Here is a 22,480-nt window from a genome sequence, read left to right as displayed (position 1 = left end):
TTGATGTTTCCACATTGTTTCCTTCTGACAGCTTGCACCTTGATGAACTTTCTCAAGCAACCCAACCTTACACGATCCAAAAGTGGTGTTTTTAAGCCTAACCCCAAATATGCCTATCATGTTTCTACTGAGGGTGCATCTCTACTTAATGTTGAACCACGTTCTGCCTCTCAAGCCCTCCAATCTGACCATTGACATGCTGCTAAGAATGAAGAAATGGGTGCCCTATCCAAAAATGACACTTGGATTCTTGTCCCTCCTTCTGCCAAATACGACCTAATTGGAAATAAATGGGTGTTCAGGGTGAAACGTCATCCTGACGGAACTGTCCATAAATACAAGGTGCGACTAGTTGCTAAAGGTTTTCATCAACAACCCGGTATTGACTTCCATGAAACTTTTAGTCATGTTATTAAAGCTCCTACTATTCGTCTCATTCTGGCTCTTGCCGCCTCAAAACAATGGGATATTCGTCAACTTGATATCAATAATGTCTTTCTTAATGGACATCTTCAAGAAACCATGTTTATGAAACAACCATAAGGTTTTGTGGATCCAGATCGACCAAATTATGTTTGCAAATTAAATCGTATTTTGTATGGTCTTAAACAAGCTCCTCGTGCCTGGTTTGATAAGCTTTGATCAACATTTTTTCAGTGGGGTTTTCAAAATTCAAGAGCAGATAACTCGTTATTTTTTCTCACTACCTCTGTTGATATTGTTTTAGTCCTCATCTATGTTGATGATATTCTTGTGACAGGTTCCAATAACACTTTGATTAATAAATTTGTTGTTCAGCTCAGTCACACATTTTCCCTCAAGGACATAGGCGACTTGCACTACTACCTTGGTGTCGAAGTTCACCTAACAGAGGAAGGCATCCATCTCACCCAAACCAAATACATTCTTGATCTCCTTGAACGTGTTGACCTTGCTCATATTAAACCATGTCTCACACCAGCTATTACTGGTAAGCAATTATCTCTCTATGATGGAACTCTTATGGCAAACCCGACAATTTATCGCAGTGTTTTAGGTGCCCTTCAATATTTGACCCATACTCGATCTGACATTGCCTATATTGTTAACAAGCTAAGTCGGTATCTTCAAAATTCCACTTCCATACATTGGCAAGCCGTCAAACGAGTCCTTCGTTATCTTAAGGGTACTTTATACTATGGGTTGTTCTTACAAAAATCAGAGAATTTATCTCTTATTGCCTACACTGATGCTAATTGGGCTTGCAGTCCTGATGATCGTAAGTCTATTGTTGCACATTTTATATTTTTTGGGTCGTCTCTTATCTCTTGGGTAAGAAACAACATGTTGTTGCTCGTTCTAGTACCGAATCTGATATCTGTCCCTTGCTCATACTGCTACTGAGTTAAGTTGGGTCATGTCTCTTTTATCTGAAATTAGTTTTAGTCCATCCAAGGCTCCTATCATCTGGTGTGATAATATAAGTGCTTTATCTCTGGCTGCTAATCTTGTGTTTCACTCTAGAAGTAAACATGTTGAATTGGAGATTCATTTTGTTCGGGATAAAGTTCTCGCTAAGGAGCTGGATGTACGCTATGTGCCTTCTCTACACCAGCTTGTCAATGGCCTCACTAAGCCTTTATCTATGACACATTTTTGTGACATTCAATCCAAACTTGGTGTGATTTCATGACCCTCTCGTTTGAGGGAGGATGTTAGAACAAATCTGTAATCAATCTCCTCCTGCTTTATTTTTAGTATTTGTATTTATTTTGTTTTCCTTTTTTTTTAGATAACAAATCTATAATGATTCCCTTCACTTTTTCCTTATGTATCTTTATTTCCTTTCTTGTCAAAGTTGTCATGTCTATATATATTTAATATCTACCATTGATTATAATATAGAAAAGAATATTATTTTGTGTCGTCCGTCTTCATCTTCATTTTAGCTTTCTTTCTTTCTATATATCTTTTTTAGTTGAACCAAATTTTTCAACCCTCCAATCCAAAACCCAATCTAACCCAAAAAAATCAATTTTTTTTAACTCAACACATATTTTAACCTAACCCAACTCAACTCTTATAATAAAGATTGGGTAGTTGGAGTTATTCGGGTTCAACCCATTATTCCTACGCTCCTATGAGCATGATAAACTACTACATGTGTCTACATTATGATAGAGACAGATAAATATATATTTGAGTATATTGCAATCTATAACTGACAGGAAGAAACATCGTTTAAAACAAATTTTCAAATAAAATAAACTGAGTAGATTTTAATAATTTGAAAATTATTATGATGAAAGTCCCAAACATAAAGTCAAGTATAATAATCCACTTCATTGTTGGAATTGGGGAGACCCAACAGCCCCCGATAGTTTATCAAACCATAGGACCAATAGAGACTCCAAATCACGAGGACCAAGAAAAAAAGACTCTAAGTGGTAGTTGTTCAAGGCACATTTGTAAAAAGATCCAAGTTAGAATCAGACATCGGCAAGGCACTCAAGTAGCTGTAGAAACAGAATTTGATAATTCAGACCTTATATATTCATTCAGTATTAACTGATGTTATGTGAGGTTATAAAAATACCATATTTTACCATTTTTCACATTTAATAATAATAGCATACAATATCAACGATCTTGTTCCAATGAAGTTCATACCTTCATTTGGGAAACAAAACTTTCCACATCTCTACATCTGATCCTCTCTTTCTTATTTCCAGCTCTCATTTCATCCGCGAATACAACATCGTCTTCCAACGGTCTGTTAGAGATGCCGTTGGATGAGATATAACCATTTTTAGCTCGGCCTTGTAAAAGGTAGGACGGACGAACTCCCTCAAATGACATATCTTCAATATTTAGTTCGGACTTCCTCATTTTGGCAAATAGCCCCCACATATTTGCTAGTTCATTTTCCATATCCTCTTCGTGGCGCTTTGCTTCTTCGAGTCTACGGTATAGCTCAGCTTCTCTCTGATCTCTATCAAAAATCGCCTTCTCAAGTGCAGCTTCTCTTTGATGTCTAGCATTACCAATAGCGTGCTTTGAATCATAGAATCTTTGTGCACAGCATGATCTGCAGTAACTATCCTTAGCATTTGTACGGTCACTAGCAAGTTTGGCATTTTCATAAGAAAGTTTGGTAACTTCTTCAGCTAAGTTTTGGAGTTCAATTGCAGCAGCTGAAGCTAACTCCTTTGCATATGAAGCTTCTTCCGAAAGTTTACGACTCTGAATCTCAAGGCCTTCCTTTTCTTCAATCAGTCTCACCTTCTCTTGCTTCAAATTTTCTAACTCAGCCTACATTAAGATAATACACGTTTATAAAGCAACAAAAACAAAATAAAAGGAGTAAACAAGAGAATAGAACTAACAAAAGAAAAAATATGCTAGTTTTCCGATCATCTAAAATAAATTTTTAAATCACCAATTCACCCAAAATAAAAGGAGTAAACAAGAGAATAATACTAACAAAAGAAAAAATATGCTAGTTTTCCGATCATCTAAAATAAATTTTTAAATCACCAATTCACCAAAAAGCTTATGGGTGAAAACAAATTTAATGTTATATCATAGTCTCCTTTATTTGTGGGTTTGAAATATGTAGAAAACCAACAGTGGAAATCATTTTTAATTGGGGAGGACACATAATATTGTAAGGAGTTCGAACACAAGACCTCTTAGACCCACTACTGGTATGTATCATCTTAAAAAATCAATCAACTCAAAAACTTGACTGATAGGTCAGAAAAAATATAATGTTATATCATCTAACAATTATTTTCATCCTGATTCAATAACTGTTTATCCTGTTACCTGCATAACTTGGGAGTGACAAAACTTGTCACTGTTGCAAGCTTTAGAATCGTCCATAGTTAAAACTCTATTCAAGCTCATGACACTAGTCGGGGTATTTTCTTCGGGGTATTTATCCTCCCATGGGCTGTATTTATGTCGTACTTCAACCTTTGTCCGTATAGAGTAGTTTGGAAGATGTTGAGAAGCCTCATCGTCTTCATTTTTCTGAGAATTGCTCGAGTGATTCTGGCATGATGACTCTTGTTGCAACTTCAAAATTTCCTCCTGCAACTCGGCATTTTCTGCTGCCTACGGAGGAAAAAAATTGTAGAAAATCAAATAAAGAAAAACAGAATTGTTGAGATTTGAGGTTATATTTCATTAAATTTTAGATTTGTGTTTTTATTTTTTAAGTTTCTTAAAGTTATTGTTATATTTAATTTTCATTTTGATGTCTAAGTAAATGATCTAAGATTTAAATTCTTGTTATTTTTAAGTTTCCTTTATCAACAGTTCCTATTTTTAATGTTGTTTTAAATTGTAAGTTAGTAGAACCAATTGGGTTTGCCCTTGTCCTATATAGCTGTGAGCTATCATGTATGGAGTGTATCACAATTTTATGGACCACATTTTTGTTATCACATTTTGGGTATCATCACATTTTGAATATCACGTTTCTTATACAACATTTTGTGTATCATCAATTTTCTTCTTCAATAAGAAGATTAAAATTTCACTCATTTTCAATTTTCTTCTCTTTGTTTAACAAATACTGAGACATTAATTAGCTTCCACAACATTTATTTTTTCATCAATACCGTTTCTTTCAACAGGAATGATGATAACTCTAGAAAGCTTACCTTCATTTGCAGCTGCTCCTGAAGTATCCTATTGTCAGCTGATTTAATCTTCACGTCCGGTCCAAAGAGAAGGTGATTTAGTTTAATTTTATGAAACAATAAAAAATTTATATTTCAACACCATTTAGTATAATTTATATCAGGAAAAGAAGATGACTAACCTCAAGTTCAAAAATTTTCTCATTAAGTTGAGCAGTGAGCTTTGATAAGGCCTAAATTAAAGTAGAAAAACTCTCATTAGAGTCAGAGAAAAAGTACTTTAGAAGAAAATAAAAACACAAGAAATTAGCATAAAACACGTGCATGTAAAGTTGGACCGCCCTCTGGTTCAGATTAAATTACCATGGCATAGCTAAGCACACGCAATTACCTGACTCAATTCAATGCTACTTGACATTTGTGGTGACATTTCAACAGATCCAATCATGCGTTGCTCCAGAACTCGTATTTGGAGCTTCTTTTCACTAATTTCATCCTTCAACTTTTGCACATGTTCCTACATGATATCCATAACTACGTTTAGGAGCCTTTGAGATTGGACTTCAACTATTGTTATGGCCTAAAATTAATATAGCAAAATAAACCTTGATTTGGGAATCTTCAGGGTTCCTGGCTGCTTGCTCTGACAGTCTTTTCAGCGAACTAGTACTCAAGGCAACCTCCCCAGCCAACATTTTGACTTGCTCACAGAGAAGATCCATCTGGTCAGTAAGAGTAGTCCCAGTCTGGAAAATAGAAGACAATAACATGTTGAGATTCAGATCATGATTTGTAGCGCCATACAAAAGCACGTCAATTGGAAATAACCACCTACGATTTATTCCATATCAGATAATTTGAGTCTAAAAATTATTCCAATGAAGAAGGCAACAAGACAACCAAGCATATTGCTGCATAGCATAGCGATTTAGCAAACTGGTGGAAATTCTACTCATCTCGTTTGAGAAGGAAACAATCAACCAAAGGGAAAGGATAAAGAGTTTTTTTCATGATTAAACTTCATTTGAACGAGCAGACAGCAGTTGCAACTTCTTCCCTTTATGCCCTCACAGAAACAACTGGAGAACAGGAAGTGTAAACAAGTAATTCCTAGGTTGTGCCCCAAATATAAAACGTAGGAAGCAAGAAAAGATTTGTCAGCTAGACATAGGAGAAAGAGTTAAACCAAGCATCGTTACAGTAATATCAGCAATGAAGTAGTAGTCCAATCCCTATATTGTCATCAGATAGGAAAAAGATGGAACTGATTAGTTTTCTTTTGAAAAGGATACGAGTCTCACTATTATCAATATTGAAAATAGAGAGACAAAGCTCAATGTACATGAGGGTTATACATAGAGCAATTGAGGGAAGGATCATCAGGCGCACCCAGACATTTCAACTAGGTTGACACCCACTTGGCGCCCTCATCACATCCAAAAAGCGAAAATAAAATCTCATATACTAGGTTTCAAGATGGAACTGATTAATTAATAGGAGACAATATTGTGATTTGTGAATACAAACTAGGGGGACGTGGGGTAAGGAGTGAGTTATTATTGTCCTAGGTTATTATAGTTGGTATATAATAATTTGTGTTTGAGGTGTAAAATGTAAATTATTTTAGTTTGGATTTTAATAGTATGTGTTTTTGGTGTAGATTGTTTTAGTTAGAGAAGGAAATAGTAAACACTGTAGCAAAGAATAAAAAAATGATGAATGTCAAATAATGAAAACGGAAGCAAATAGTAAATACTGTAGCAAATAAAGAGTTTTGAAATAGTGTTTCTTGTAGCTAATTTGGGATTTTTGAATAGTGTTTATCGTAGCTAGAGGTGATTATTATAGCCTGGCTTAATATTCACCCAAAAAGCCCTTAGGTTGTTAATTTGTTAACAGTACCACAACAAGAGGCAATGTATATGTATAATTTTTTTATTAGCTTATAGTTACTAGAAAGCCAGATAATAAAATGACAAAAGCATTATTGAGAAAAAACCGACCACCCAAAGTTTCTCATCTCTAAAAACACATTCCTTTTTGTCAAATTTAGTGGGCTTGACCCAAGGGAAGATTTGACCTAATATCTTTTCCTTTTTTGTATTCCTAACTATAGCCTATTTATTTCCCCTTTGTATCATTTTTATTATAAGAAAATAATAAGAACAAAATATCGCGATTTTCCTACCGGTACTCGGGTTTTCACGTAAATCTATGTGTTCTTTGTCTCTACTTTCAATACTTTTAATAAAGTTCTTCCTCATTGATTAGAAATAGGATTCCTGCACCTTATTCATGCATACTTTGACTCCTTAACCTTATTTTTTGTTGTCCAAGAACTCATTGACCTCTAGAACCACCCTGTAAATCCTTGTTTTCTTTAAAATAGAAAAAACAGTGTAGTATTCATTTAATGCATTATGCAAACAGTAAATTTCTCACCGGAGGCAAACGGTAGCCATTCATAGTTGCACCAAATAAGTCCCCTGCTTGTGTTCTCTCTTGAGATGAGTAAATAGTGGAAGAATCATCTCCCTTTCTGCAAATTGATTTCCTCCTTCCATTCTTCAATTCATCATGTGTCATCCGATTTTGAGAAGCTTTTGAGCAAGATGCAGGTGAGTCACCCATAGAACTTCCAGTATCAGTAGTTGATGATGGTCCAATAGCATTCTCAGGCTTCTGCACAGTAAATAATTGGGTTTCAGTTCCCTAACTAGTGTTGGAATAGTTTCCTTCACACTAAACGAGGAAGTCACAACCAGAAACTTCCTGAAGTTTCTGAAACTTGGTCCTAAAACAGATTATTAGAATTGCCTTAACTAACAATTTTATGTGTCAATCATTGTAGACAGCCACCTTAATGTTACACTCAATCTTAAGCATTTAATGTTAAAACTTAAAAGCTTCCAAGAACGATTTTGACAGATGAGACTGACTGCTACGAGAAAATGAAGTTTGCAAAATAATAACAGACGCATCTTTCCAATTTTACCAAAAGAGAACATGTGAACATTGAGATTTTAGCAGGTACTGTTTACTTGGGAAGTTTTCAGAGCGGCTTTACCGATTGAAAACTTAAAATAGATCACATTTTCCCTATTCTATGGACAAAAAGCACTCCACCAAAATGGTGGAATGTTTGAGTACAGACAATAGATTGTTTATAAAACATAAAAGGCCAATACTAAACCGATCATCAGAACAGTGATTCTAACCCTTCAAATGGTGAATAATTACAAGATTGATCCTATATTGTATACCTAGACATCAAATCATTACATTCCCAATATTAAGCAAACACATTGAGAAAATTATAGTGTCAAACTGCATATCATTTAGCAACTTTCAAGTTCCATCAAAGATAGCTCAGGACTTGGGGCATAAAAGATTCAGTGCCTGGAGAAAAGAGTTTAGATGGTATCTCGAAATCACGAAATAAAAGTTGATAAAACTAAAATATACATTTTGGCAGATCAATAAACCTGTATTGTGATCCTTTTACAAACAAACAAAGATGGTTAAATGAAGTAAAAATAAAAGATGAAAATATTACTCTGATTTTAAACCAGCCAAGCATTCCACGTTTTTTGTTACTTCTCATATCTTTAACCAACTCATCTAGATTTACAACATCATCTCTTCCATCCACTGAAATCCCAGAAGCACAACTCCCACCATCATCATCATTCAGGTAGTCCCGTTTTCTATCAGGCAAATATGCCAGCTGCAAAAATGTAATTATAAGAGTAACAAATAAATTAACAAGTAATTATTAACAAAAATTGAGAGGGAAGATATCGCTTCGACTTCCAAGTTCAAGGGTGGTATGAATGATTTGAATAATGGCATAGCTTATTATAAAGCAAAAAAAAGCAGAATGCAAAAGTATGTGCATGCCAGGTTCTGCTTATCCTAAAAAACTAAATTTAAAATATTTGATACAGACCTCATCTTCACCAAAAGAATGCCTCCTTCTTTGTCCTGGCTTTTCAGCAACACTTGATGGCAAAGCATTTTTAGTAGAAACTAGGATTAGTTTTGTCAACCTTTGAATTCTCCCCATCAAAGCAGCCTTTGCTTCTTCTTCCTCTTCCAATCTCGATTGTAATTTAACCTGATCAGCTTCCAGCTTTGACATCACATCACGCAATAATACTTATTAAGAAAACTTCTAAAAAAGTGGAAAAATATTGCAGCAACACAGAGCAAAATAAAGGCATTTGGTAAAGAAATAAACCACAAACATGTGGCTGAAGGTTAAGAAATATTAATAATAAATAATAAAGTAAAAAAAGAAGCTTACTCCTCATCCCAACATTCAAAATTAAAGCTAGGAGGAATGCAAGATGGTCTATCAAGAAAGAGGCCAAAAAATTCCAAGAATTCAACTTTTAGTTTTTTGTAGGTTCTGGTAGTTTGTTGGTTATCTCGTTAGTAATTGATTTACCTAATGGGTAACAACTTTTATAAATAGAAGGATTGTCTGGCATAATACCAAATACTTCAGATGAGTATTTCTGGAGTACTGTATCTTAGATGCTACTTAGCATCAACATACCTGAAGCTTCAAATTGACCAAATCTTCTTGTGTAGACAATGCAGTTGTACTAGGGTTCTCCATTATGCCACGCCTTAATTGCTGAAGCTCCTGCTTTAAACTGGAAATCTCCCTCTGATACTTTTTTATGAGAGATTTCTCATCTATGATCTGAAAGAGGGCATAGCTAATACATGAGCTTTTCTATACACGTCTATAGAAATAAGCAAACACCAATTTGAAAGTCTATGGGCTAAATCTCCTGTTTATTACAAAATTTCTTTCATTTCTGTTGGAATAATCCTCCAGACTTCAGCAAGAGTTACCACCAAGACAATACAAAACTTGCCTTATTTTGAGAAGCTTTAATTTCAACACGCTTGCTTCGATGTGCGAACTTTAAGGTGTTGTGTGTCTCCTCACTATTGCTAGATGCAGGGGTCACGGTACAAATGAGCTAACAAAGAAACATAAAAGATCAGTCAATATATAATAAACAGTGTAGCTATTTTACACGACAATGTCAGTGTGCATAAAGAGACGAAGTTACACAAGTATACAATTTAACAGAAGAACAACATACAGAAATTCTTCCATGGCCGCTTAGAGATGACTGCAACAACCGAGTAAGTTTTGAATCTCGATAGGGAATGTGAGTTGCCTTTTCATCAGTTAACTTGGAAATAACCTGGCATGAGAAAGATTTTAAAAAGTTAGTGTAAAATTTCAAATTTGAACAAGTTATAATAAACAAGACTTACATTAGACAAACAAAAATTACTGTTGGGTTATTACTAGAGATGGAAAATGTGCATCCCTTTTCACTATGGGATCTTCAGCCCACTTGGACATCAAAGCTATTCTCCAGAATCAACTCCAACAACCCCCTCCTTTTTTTTTCTTTTCTTTTTTCTAACCCCCTCCATTCTTATTGTAAGAAACCTCCTTCAGACCAACCAAGAGAGGTCACAAAAATCTAAACCCTCATGTTTTTATTATTTTCAAGATAGTCATAACAAAATAGATGGGCATATTTGTGAGCAAATATAGTAGGATTGTGAGTCTGTTTCTCCTTGAGAAACAGTACTTTTATCATTTTTCAAGTCTTCCAGAAAGTCCTTATCTAATGTGATTCCAAAAGCGTTTGAGTTGCCCAAGGGCATTTCTTAGAGACCTATGGACCAATCTCCAACTGAGCCCAGCCTACTATAAACATCTAGTAAGCTGGGTAATACATTTATCAACCAAGTATCAATGCTGAGGCCTCCCAGTGTTTTAAAAAGCCCTCTCAGGCGCAGGCCTAGGCTCAAGGCGCAGATCTAGCACCTTGCCTTGGAAAGGTGAGGATCACAAAGTATGGCGTGCCTCACGCGCACGCCTTTTGTGAAGCCCCAAGGTTCGAGGCCCTGGCTTTGGGACTTTTTCATTTTTTTGAAAAAATAGTGATAATTAAGGGTTTTCCTTCTATATTGAAGAATGCCATCCTGGATGAAATCATATTGCACAAGGGAATTACTGGAAGAAATTTTTACATCAAAAGGAACTCCCCAAAGCCTCTTCTTTTCAATCACATGACTCCCAATGGACAAAAAGTTAAAGCATTATGCCCTGTGAGGCAGTATAAACATGGGAGACAAAATGAGTAAAATCTTACAGTGCCCAGAGTCAGTAAGCTCTTGTTGATGTACGAACCCTCTTTTCTTCGCAAACCAGTTGTTTCTGTTTTTGAACTTTCAGATCCTGCAAGATCAATTAAGTGCTACAGCGAGCATTTGAATTCCATTAGGATGACCACTAAATTTTAGAAAGAAGTATACAAGAGTATAAAAAATCAATAAGAAAGGGACCAAATTTCAGAAAAAGGAGCAACGCATTACCAGTTGGGACAATGACACATCTTCTTCACCATGATGCTCCCCATGCGGGCTACTTTCAATGGTCTAGATAGTGAAGGGTGAGAAGTTAGATAGATTCAACAACCAAGACTCTTCAAAAAATTAAAAGGCAGAGAGAGAACATCCGAAGATGAAACATAAATTGCTAGCTTTCATCAAAAATCATACGCAACAAATCCATTGGCAAACATCTGACATAAAAAAACAATTTGGGAAAATATGGTTCAAATTTCAAATTCCACAATTTCCTTCAGTTATGCAAAGTATTAAAAAGCTCAGCCTTCCAATGTTTATAAGTAATGGATGCCTAAAAATGGCACAAGTACTAATTAGAATTTTATCTTTCCTAAGCTCTATTCAACAAACCTCAAAATAGAGCAAGTCTTTTTTTTGAAACAGGGACAAGAACTTCTTTACTAATAAGAACTCAAAGTACAAGAGAGATATACAAAGAGATCCAAAAAGAAGTAGTAAGACCTAGAGCAAGTCAAAAACTGCATACTGCCACCTTAAAAAATTACACCACGTCTTGCAGACAGGAGTTTACATCATAATCAGGTATTGATAGGGTAATTTTCCCATGTGTTTATGATATCAAAGTGTAGAATGGCTTGGGTCAACATGAGCAACTTCCTCCAGACCACACGTGTTGATCTATCGGCAAAGTCCGACATGGGACCAAAATTAGGTTACCTTATGTTTTTCTAGACCCCCCAAAAAGAAAATATGCACCTATGCCAGAGTAATGCTACCACAATTTTTTGCGAGTGAAGGTTAAAAAAGCATGCACTCCAATTATGTAAAAGAATATAAAATTAATATATAGAATGTGTCTTACCCCTAGAACATTAAATATGATATTTCTTTGTGCATATATTTGTTTATACAAGTTCCTACCAATATGGAAGCATTGACAGTGGTACTGGATGTAAATATTACTTTCCAAATTGAAATCAGGTGAGACTTCCACAAAATATTTTCAAAATAATAAAGACATGCTTAAAAATCAATAAAGAAATAAGTAAAAATACCAAAGTGAATATAGTGTGACTCCGACTGCTAAGTAGATTGAAATTATTAGATCCCACATGTCGATGCTCTGTATAGAAACAATGACAAAAGAAAATTTTGAACAGATCAGTCAATCACTAAACAGTTGGTCAAGAAAATTAAACATAAAAAATATGTCAAAAAAGATGCACTAATATTATGGTGGACTTAAATTTTTGCTATATCGAAATAAAACATCCTGCAAAACATGACAAACTAGCATACAATGGAAACCACTAACCAGGAAGAAAATTAGTACAATTCAATAGACCAAATGCTAAAAGTAGCTTTATACTACTCTAACCTTCTCCAGATGCTATCAAGGAAAGAGCATGAGCAGGGGACAAAACAACTTCTTCTTTGATGCCCTCAACATAAGTTCCCTACAAATAAAAGTAAAGCCTAAAATTCAAAAAAACTAAGAACCCATAATAAACTGTATACCGCCGTATAAATATATTTTGCAAGATATCAACAATTTGATGGGCTTTCCCTACTAGCCATCAATAGTTTGACAGATTTTTCCTGTTAGCTATATTATAGATGCACTAATACTGCAAAATTTCTATGAAGCTCAAAATTGCATATTGTGCTCTACTAGTTCTTCAGACCCATGAGCACTATGAACACATGGAACACTCAGAAATATTTTTATTTCCTTGATTTATAATAATAAATTATATCAACTTCATTGTTCATAGTATGAAAAGAATCCATTTTGAAATTGCTTGTTGTGATGTTCGGTTAAGAATGAGAGGTCTTCACATTGTCCTTCCACAGTTACTCATAATGATATTGCGGTTATAGAAGCAAAGCAATTACAGTAACAGCCCCCCATACCAAGGAAATGTTATCCATCCAAACTCAACTAGAATAACAATATACACTACACAGCGATAAGCAAAAGCAATTATCTCATTAAATTATAACGACAAACCAAAAAACAATTTCGTGTTTAGGTTTCAAAAATTATATAAGCACCTGAGCATCCTCTCGTACTCGTAGATTCTGACCTGTTGGATCAAGTAAATCATTGATGACCTGAAAAAATAAGTAGCTAAAATGATAAAAACAGGAAAATGAAATTCCCAGCTCAAAACCCAATATTAAAACTTATATCTTTCAGCTACTACATAATAAACTCAGAACTTTGCAAACAATATGTCGCCCAAACTTATACCTTGTCAGACTATTTTTAAAATCACTGTGTAAGGACTTGGAATCTGGATTGTACATGGGAAAGAAGTTTCACAAATTATGACAATGACATTCGGTGGTTAGAGCTATACAACTAACCTCGTTGTAGATCTCTAGATATGAAACACGAAGAAGAAACTGCCGCTCAGGTGTCTAAAGCAAAGTCAACATGGTTGTCAGTTTGTTCACATGTTTGTAAGGATATTAAAGACAGACATTATATACTGGTGACAAAATTTAAGAGACGGGTTTAATGTATTACCTCTTGTATAATTCCAAATACATCCTTCACTGCCAGTGGGATAACTCCAGGAGACTTTTGCTCTCCCTGAAGGTGAGCATAAATTGTTATAATACAGTAATACTTCACAGATGATTTTTCGTTGTACATAATGTTTGATCACAGAGTGGATATTGATAATATGACTGGAAGGAGTTCCATTTAGAAAACGGAAGATAAAGACTTACAAGGGTTGTAGACTTTCGAAAGTTCTAAGTATAACCGACTCCCATTGAAAAACATAACTGACTCCCATTGAAAAACATAACCGACTCCTAGCCCAGGGGAGCCCACTTCTCTCCCTTAAAAAATATTCCCCAACATAAGTAACTCCCCCTCACTTCAACATTTCCCCCATGCGCGCTCCTTGCATATTTGAAACGAATTGGCGGACTTTTCTCAGTAGCATGTTAAACTAAAGAAACATCTCTAAACTTCAGTATGCTACCGAGTTAAAATGATGGATAAGAAAATAAACGCAGTAAAAGATATAGCATACTGAAGGAGGATAAAAAATCCAGTAACTTACATGCATGGTATGAGTCTTACCACTGCTAGTGACACCATATGCAAAAACAGTACCTGCAGAATCGATTACATCAGCAATCCTAAAAGCAACTCGTTAAGAGAAAACCAAAAGTGCAAAAGGTTAAAATAACATTGCACATCAGACTCACAACACGGCTGTAACCACTTGTAATCGCTGGTTTTATTGGGTTAGAAAAATAAAACTTGAACTATTAGATGGTCTCACTCCCTACATAGAAGTCATATCACCATTTGATGAGGAAAATGATCCTATCAGCGCATTGTTGAGGAAACATAGTCATGATCAATGCTAGCAGCATATCGGATAAAATGAATAAATAAATGAAGAAGCAGTAAAAAATTATAAATGTAGCCCATTAAGCCATACGAACGCCAGTTCTGATAAGAATTGATAAATGGGAAAGCAATGATAATGAAAGCCAATCTTTTACTTCGTGTAATAACAAACAAAATATCCTACACCTGCTTAGTAAAGAGTCTCGAAGATATAGTCCAGGATGCAACTGAGAGGCGAAAATAACCAGAGGAACTAAATTTGCTTGTTTCCGCTAAGTAGTAAATATCAACTGATCAAATACCGTGCCGAAAACCTACATTGATATGCTATGAGCATGCAGCTTATTATTCTTTTATATAAGTTGTTCTTTTTTATCAAAAGGTTACCATTGATTCCGTTCATCGCACCGGCAACAACTTGATGAGCAGCAACATCGTATACATGACGAGTCGTTGTCGCTGGACCAAAAACTCTATCTGAAACATGCAAGAAATAACCATTTGAAAGAAGAATAGCAAATTCATCGATAGACGGACCCAAGGAACAACTGAGCAGCCACGGTGCAATTCGAAATGATAGAATACTCAAAAAGTTCTAGAACAACTTTTCGAAAGCTTAAATCACAATGCAATTCTAAAAGAAAAGGTACTTGCAACTTTTTCGCTAAAAAAAATTATGGAGTCAACAGTTTGACTACTCGGGATAAAAATGAATTCAAGATCCAAAAACAACTTGATATTCAAGCAAAGTGACCGAAAATTGAAAAGGAGTTCAAACGAACCAAATCCATAAGCGATGGATGAGTTGAATTCGTTCCTCACTGTGTATTCTCCGTCCGCATACCAAGCTATCTCGTCTCCTTTATTAAGCTCTCTAACACTGTTCCAAGTAAAAAAAAACAAGAAATAGAATAAGCTTCCAAGTACCATCACCAGCTCGAAGACGACAAACTTATCAGCCTCCGCCAAAATCGGTCCACCATTTCTTCAAAGAATCGAGTAAAAAGAAAAGCAAACAATACCTCAGAGGTCTAAACCTAACCGTGACCGTCACATTCTCTTTAGCCTTCATGACGTCGAGACGGTCAAGTGCAGGAGTGGAAGGGCTCGGTGTACAACTAGCAGTTGTCACCGGAGAAACCGAAAACTTGGACGGAGGTCTCGAAGACGCCGTTGAAGAAGGAGTTGTAGGCCGTCCGTTCGGCCTGGAGGCCGGCGACAGCGCCGGAGACTTCCGTGAGCGGAATGGCGAGATGGTGGAAGGTCTTTGGGACCTAGAAATGCTGGTGGACGACGCCATTTACGGAGTAGAAACAAGCAAGCAAGAAGAAGAAGAAGAAAAGGAGCAGAGAAAGATGGGAAGAAATGCAAAGGGTGATTGAGAGAAAAAGATATAAAAAGAAAATGGAAGGCTTTCACATGGCGGAAAAAGGCTATGGCAGTTCAGAGGTTACTCCCTCCAAAACCAGCGTTCGATGGAGTACTGTTGATACTTTGAAATTCCCTTTTTCAAAAATCTATTTTATTTCTGACCCTTTCTTCTTTTTTTATTTTTATTTTTATTTTTATTTTTTTTCCTTTTGTCCTTTGTATCCTCCTCCTAGCCCAAACAAAAACCGCCAAAGACAAATTTTCCAAATTAAAATTAAAACATCAAAATACCATTTTACCCTCATCTGTTTTTTTGTTTTTTTGCTAATGTATTAGATGGGTGAGTAATTTTATTAAATACAAAATTTATTGAAAATTTTACTGTATTCTGATTTTTAAATATTAGTTGAGTTAAAGTTGATTTTAACTTTTTATTCTATTTTGATCTATTATTTTCAATTATTCAATATCTTAAATCTAGTCCATTTACTTTAAATAGATCTTAAATTCAATTATTCCAAACTAATTTTATTGAAATCTAAATCTCAAAAATGATGTTTGCGAGAAAAATACTACGATATACTTGATTTCTTTGAAAAAAATATATCTTATCGATATTTTTGGAAAAAGAAAATTGTAAGTTATTTTAGATTACTTTTTATAAGGTAACCAAAAATTCAAATATTTACCAAAAGTTCATGTTTTATAAATTGTAAAATATTTTTATAAATTTCATGTTTGTCCTTAATATTTATTGAATGATTCGTCACTTCTCACTTCTCATTCATTCTATGTATTTATCATTTATTCATCTTTTTTCTCTATATTTTTTTATCTATTTTTATTCTTTTTATTTATTTCTTCGTTTTTTTTAGTTTCTATTTCATAACATCAATATCGTTTAAATATTACTTCAATACGATATAAACGATCACTTACCTAGTCAACAAGATCATTTACGTTTAGCATTGCCAACACAATCGTTTATATTTGAAGTCATTTTCTCATCGTTTAAAAATAACTACATGATCGCGTGGGTATGATCTAAACGATTGTTTATCACAGTCAATAAGATCATTTATATTTGAAACATTTTTTACATCATTAAAAAAATATTAAATGATCTTGTTGATACTACATACACGATCGTGTATCATGATTGTTAAGAATAATTACGTATGTTACCGATTAATCGCGTGTTGAATTTGGACATTTTTTGTATCGACGGGTCGATTAATCACGGGTGTGTACATATTTTGCCTGTTTGTTATACTTTTGGAGGAAAAAATCCTTATATTTTATATTTATTAAAAATGCATACTAAATTTAGATAATTAATAGATATATAGGTCAATGTTTACCTCAAGAAGTGGGAGTTCTACCTATTAAAAAATATAGAGTAAATTGTTTTTTTGTAAGATAAGTTGTACAAATATGTACCTATATGTTAGTGATTTTATTTATTTTTTTGTTATATTTCTAAATACTTTAATTCATTTCGATATATTTTAAAAACCTAAAATAAAATGTAAGGAAAATAATATAAAATTTAAAATGAAAGGCAAAAAACAAAGCTTAAAATACAATACAAAACGATATTTTAATGAAAATTGAAATCACAGCATTCGCCTGCAGGTTCCATCAACGTGGCTTCTGCCAGGAATATGACCTCTGCTTCTACTTTTCTTTTGTTTTTTCTTCTCTCTTATTTATTTATTTATTTGTTTGTTATTATCTTTCCATTTTTCATTATCTAATCACATGACCGATTAAATATTATTTTTATTCATTACAAAGATAAATATTATACGATGGTGTCGAGGTTTTGTGATGTGCAACTGTAAATCGTGTATTATATTACTTAACTAATAAACTACTGCACTACACCAAATAGGACTTTTAATAGCTCATTTTAAATTGGACTATGGAAAAGAGATAAATAAAAAAAATGAAAGTCATGCGCGCGTCCAAATTTTTTCAATTATCATCTTCTCTTTTGCCCTCACACACGACTACGCACCACAGTACCCATCCTTCTCAAATGACGAGCATCTCTCACGACTGTTGTGCATCTATTTTGCCCGCTACGATACTCATCATTTCTTTTTCAAAGCAACGACAATTTCTCATCTCAAACAACGATGGCGAGTTCTTATTGGTATTCAATGACGATGTCGTCTGTCCTCTCACGATGATTTTTTCATCTATGTTCGTTGCCTCTCTACTCGTCGTTGCTTTGTTCGTCATATTGACCCAGGAAAGGTAGATAGGCAACATCAAGCTATAACTTTCAAACAACACTCTCTATCCTTCTTGCTCTGTTCGTTATATTGACCCTAGGAAGATATAGGTAGTTTTTGTTCTTTTTCTTTGAAGTATCTTTGTTCGTTGTTCACCTTTCCCTCAAGATACTTGTACGCTATCGGTCATTGAGGAATCTGTCAACTCACCGTCATCTACATGGGTTTCGCTTAGGGTTATTCGTCTACCAGCTCGCTCTCTATTGCTAGTAGACACTTAAGGCTAATATGATTCTATTGCTAGTAGACATTTAAAACTAATATGATTCGAGGTTAGTCTTTTTCTTCATTTCTAAGTTAGATACTTGAAGCTACGTGTATCTCGAAAATTTGTTATGGAACAATAATAAATTATTTTCTCATGATTCAACTCTTAAACCATGCTGCTTGATGTTTTACAATTTTCATTTCATTGATTTTCTCACTTATGTTAACATAATTTCGAGTTCAATTTTTACAATTCCAAATTCTACTAAAATAATAATAAAATATGATTAATTAAATTAATAGTTGTTTGTAACGACTACTTTTGAAATGTTTGCTTTTTAAATCAACTTGACCAATAACAAATTTCAACCCTTATTAATTTAAGTTTTTTTAAGCAAATAGTTAAAATTTGAAAAAATATCCATAATATATATCAAAAACTGTAAATTCTATTAATAATATACTGAAAGATAGTAATAGAGTTATTGAAAGACACTAATTAGTGTATATGTGTATTATTGATATAATATAAAATTTTACTATATATTATAAATATATATATATATATATATATATATTTCTTTGTTAATTTTACTATATTTAAAAATATTTGGTTAAAATACTTATAGCTAGGCATGTTATCAAGCATATTGGTCCCTTATTCCATTGCTAAAATTTAGTCAATAGCATTTCTATTAGGACATAAAAACAACATTTATAAGAATATGTTAAAAAAGAAAAAGAAAAAACACTTAACATCCCAACCTACATAAAGTAGCTAGTAAGAGTCCCTTTCATAATAATAGTTTATCTCAGTTTGTTCTTATTTTATATGATTCTATTTTCATTATATCTCAAAATATTTAGTTGGCTCATTCGTGGTAATTGTCTTTTATGTTCAATTCCTACTGTATTTATTAACTTCTTTTTGTTTTTATTCTCGCTTTACTAATTTTTCATATCTATATATGTTGAATATTTCTTTTATTAATCTTCAATATATATGTTTAATATTTTTAATTTGTTTTATTTTTTCCTTTGTTTATTAACTTTTCATAAGTATATGTTAGTTCAATTTTCAAATTTTAAAATAATGTATTATCTTATTTTCGTAAATCTAATTTTAAATTATGTTTTTTATTTACCTACATCTATTTTATATTTTATATTTTTTTGTTTATTTGATTTTGAATTTTAAAGGGTTGAATATTTAAATTTATATATTATGTAGATATTTCAAATATAAATTGTTTATATGTTTATTTTTCAATATTTTTTAATTTTGATGTTATTTTAAATTTAAATTTATTATTTTTAGTTTCATCCAAATTAGTTACAATTCTACGTTACATAATGTTTTTTACTAAGATAATCATTTAGGTTATTTTTAAATTTCCTACTAACATAATCATTTAGGTTATTTTTAATATTCTACCGACGTGATATTTATATAATAATATAATTGAGTTGAGTTTGAATCAACATCATTTATATCTTAAATTTAATGTTAAACAATATTAAATTTAATGTTAAACAATATTTTAAATTAAATTTTAACTGCATATGATTAATAAAAATTACTCTATTATAGTTATTAATTTTGCATTGGAACTTAGTGTATTTTACAATATTTTTTTTTATTTTAATGAATTATATATTTTTTTTTATTGGTTGATTTTCATAAATAGAATAAATGGCAAAATATTACTGTCTCGGTCAAAAATTAAAAAAACATGAAATTTACCCTTTTTTAAAAAATTTTAAGTGTGTTCTTCCTTATCATCCGTTTTATTCTCTTCTATTATGTGCTTTTTTTTGTCTTTTCTGATATTTTTTTCTTTCCATTGTCTTTTTCTCTTTTTTCCTTCAAATCCTCTTTTTTTTTTGTAATTTTTATTATTTTTATTTTCATCTTCCTTTTACTTTTATGATAATTTTTTATATTTTTTTCAAACTATTATTTAGTTCAATATCGTGCTATTTTTTTTAAACTGTTATCTGATTTTTGAGGATCACATGCCATATATAAAAGATCGTGAAAAAAAAATCATTTACCAAAGTAAAACGATCGTATACAAAAATCGCAAAATCTAAACGATTGTGTTCCAAATATAAACGATCGTATACCAAATCTAAACGACCGTGTACCAAAAAATCGTTGAAATTTAGCTACCATAATTTAAACGATTGTGTGCCAAATGTAAATTGTCGTGTGTTAACTTTGAACGATCGTGTACCAAAAAATATAGAAAAGCCAAATCTAAACGATTAAATTAAAGGGTTTACAATCCCAAATATATTGGGCATGACTGGATGTCAATTAATCCCGAGCATTTTTTGTATTTTTCATTGTGGATTTCTTAATTTTTTCCATTTTTGAAATTGTTCTATATATTTTGCGGCTTTATAATAATTTTGAAAAAACTCATTTTTATTTTACATAAGAGAAATGTTAGAAAAAAATGACCCAAAATATACTTATCAAACAAGTTTATGTTTTTTTTCTTCAGAGACATGAAACAAGAATAATTATCAAACATAGTCTCATTGTCTCATTTATCGTAAAAAAGACATGGAACAAGAAAAAGAAAACATGAATGTTATGATGAAATGGCCCTAATTATTTACTTCACAACATATTATCTTTCAATCTAAAATTTTGTTATTATTTAGGTGTCGAATTGATTATTATGGTTAATAAATGTTAAAATCTATAAGAAAACTGCATATCACAAAAACATTTAGCAAAAAAATAGTGCATGACACTTTTTTTTTTTTTTTTTTTTTTGCATATTACGAATATGACAAAATGAGTTATCAAACAGCTATCAAAGAGTTATCGACTTTTAAATTTGCTACTTTTACAATTTAAAAAATGTAAAGACATGAATTATGTTATCATATATATATATATATATTTTGCTATTTTTGCGAGTACTCCTAGTTTAACTGTGTATGAAGTATGCTAAAACAACTGTAAATTATTTTAGTTCTAAGTTGGGAATAATAAACCAACTAACAGCAAAGAAAATTAGAGATGAAAAAAAATAAAAGGAAAGAGAAAATGAGTATTAAATATTAGACACTCAATTAATAATGTAATGACTTGAAATACTAATATTTTCAACCCCCAATTTATACTAAAACAGAACAAAAGCAAACGGTAGCACCTTCATGTTACGACCCCCAATTTGATGTTTGTGTTCAAATGGCCCGAATTTAGAAACGTCAGCTTGTGAGAGGTTTTCTTGAATTCCCCTCCCGACTATAGTCTCCTCTGTGTCAACTCGTTAGCAGCAGTCCAATTGATGAAATATGTTGGCTAATTTTCCTTTTCTAAATATTGATATTTGCCTCTTATGTAACTGTTTTCTTTAGGAAATTTATAAACAAGCCATTTATAAATTCTTTTACTTTAGTGGAATTTTTCTATCTGTTTGAATATTTTTTTTTTTTTGTTCTTAAAAAAAACCTGTTTTTTTAACCTAAACTATGTTGTCATTTTAATATTTTTTGGAACAATTGTTTTAATTTAATTTTAAAGTGTAAAACTACTAAAAAATATTTTCAAATGTAGTGTCTATGATAAAAAATCTTGTGTCTCATTGTGTTATTTTTAACTGTACCGTCGAAAATTTGTTACAAGCTCCCTATTTTCACATTAACAAAATTTCTCCAAAATGAACGTGTTTTCAATTGAATGCAAATTTAACTAATGCAGGCTTATAGGGTTTGCTAAACCTCGAGAGCAAAGAAAAATTGAAACAAAAGATAAACCTTTTATGAACTGCAAAATATTACAAAAGCTCAAATCAGCCAAGATGTGCATCTTACAACCTTCCTTCTATCTAAACTTTCAGCACACATTAGGTCCTGAAATTATCGAATATAGAAAACAACAATAACGCTTAAATTTCAACGAAAAATGACACATGTGACATGTTAAGAAAAACTATTCCATAAGAACTTGCTTCAAAAGCCATCTTAAACCATTAACAAACCATTCAAATTTTTCCAAAATGATACATTAGCAAAAAAGTTTAACCAATGTAATTCCAAAATCATTCATTGACTCACTAGGTGAGGTAATATTTTAAACAATAACAATTATATCATACAATCACTGGCGATTAATAGATAGAACTTATCCAAACACTAATTGGTGAAACAGTTACAATTAAAAAACT

General features: G+C 32.6%; 1 protein-coding gene across 2 annotated transcripts; it reads right to left on the bottom strand.

Moving 5' to 3' along the window:
* Positions 1-2,496: 2,496 nt before the first annotated feature.
* On the bottom strand, positions 2,497-15,909 carry LOC101218642 (kinesin-like protein KIN-7C, mitochondrial). 2 transcript variants are annotated; one of them, XM_011659128.2, is made up of 23 exons: positions 15,438-15,909; positions 15,198-15,295; positions 14,803-14,892; positions 14,120-14,172; positions 13,573-13,638; positions 13,410-13,463; positions 13,095-13,154; positions 12,418-12,496; positions 12,095-12,162; positions 11,046-11,108; positions 10,823-10,927; positions 9,752-9,856; positions 9,518-9,625; positions 9,190-9,339; positions 8,578-8,760; positions 8,185-8,355; positions 7,071-7,310; positions 5,234-5,374; positions 5,020-5,145; positions 4,811-4,861; positions 4,650-4,697; positions 3,808-4,098; positions 2,497-3,291 (listed from the first exon to the last, which is right to left on the bottom strand). In XM_011659128.2, the coding sequence occupies exons 1-23, from the start codon at positions 15,713-15,715 to the stop codon at positions 2,644-2,646; spliced, it is 3,276 nt and encodes a 1,091-aa protein (XP_011657430.1). In that variant the 5' UTR covers positions 15,716-15,909; the 3' UTR covers positions 2,497-2,643. The 2 variants fall into 2 exon arrangements, with proteins under 2 accessions (XP_011657430.1, XP_031743881.1); XM_031888021.1 differs by lacking the exons at positions 15,198-15,295; positions 15,438-15,909 and adding an exon at positions 14,602-14,729.
* Between the last annotated feature and the right edge of the window lie 6,571 nt (positions 15,910-22,480).

This window comes from Cucumis sativus, chromosome 6, assembly GCF_000004075.3.
Source record: "Cucumis sativus cultivar 9930 chromosome 6, Cucumber_9930_V3, whole genome shotgun sequence".
In the NCBI taxonomy this organism is placed as follows: domain Eukaryota; kingdom Viridiplantae; phylum Streptophyta; class Magnoliopsida; order Cucurbitales; family Cucurbitaceae; genus Cucumis; species Cucumis sativus.
The sequence above is the reverse complement of the archived record's forward strand: the minus strand, read 5'-3'. Positions and strand labels throughout refer to the sequence as shown.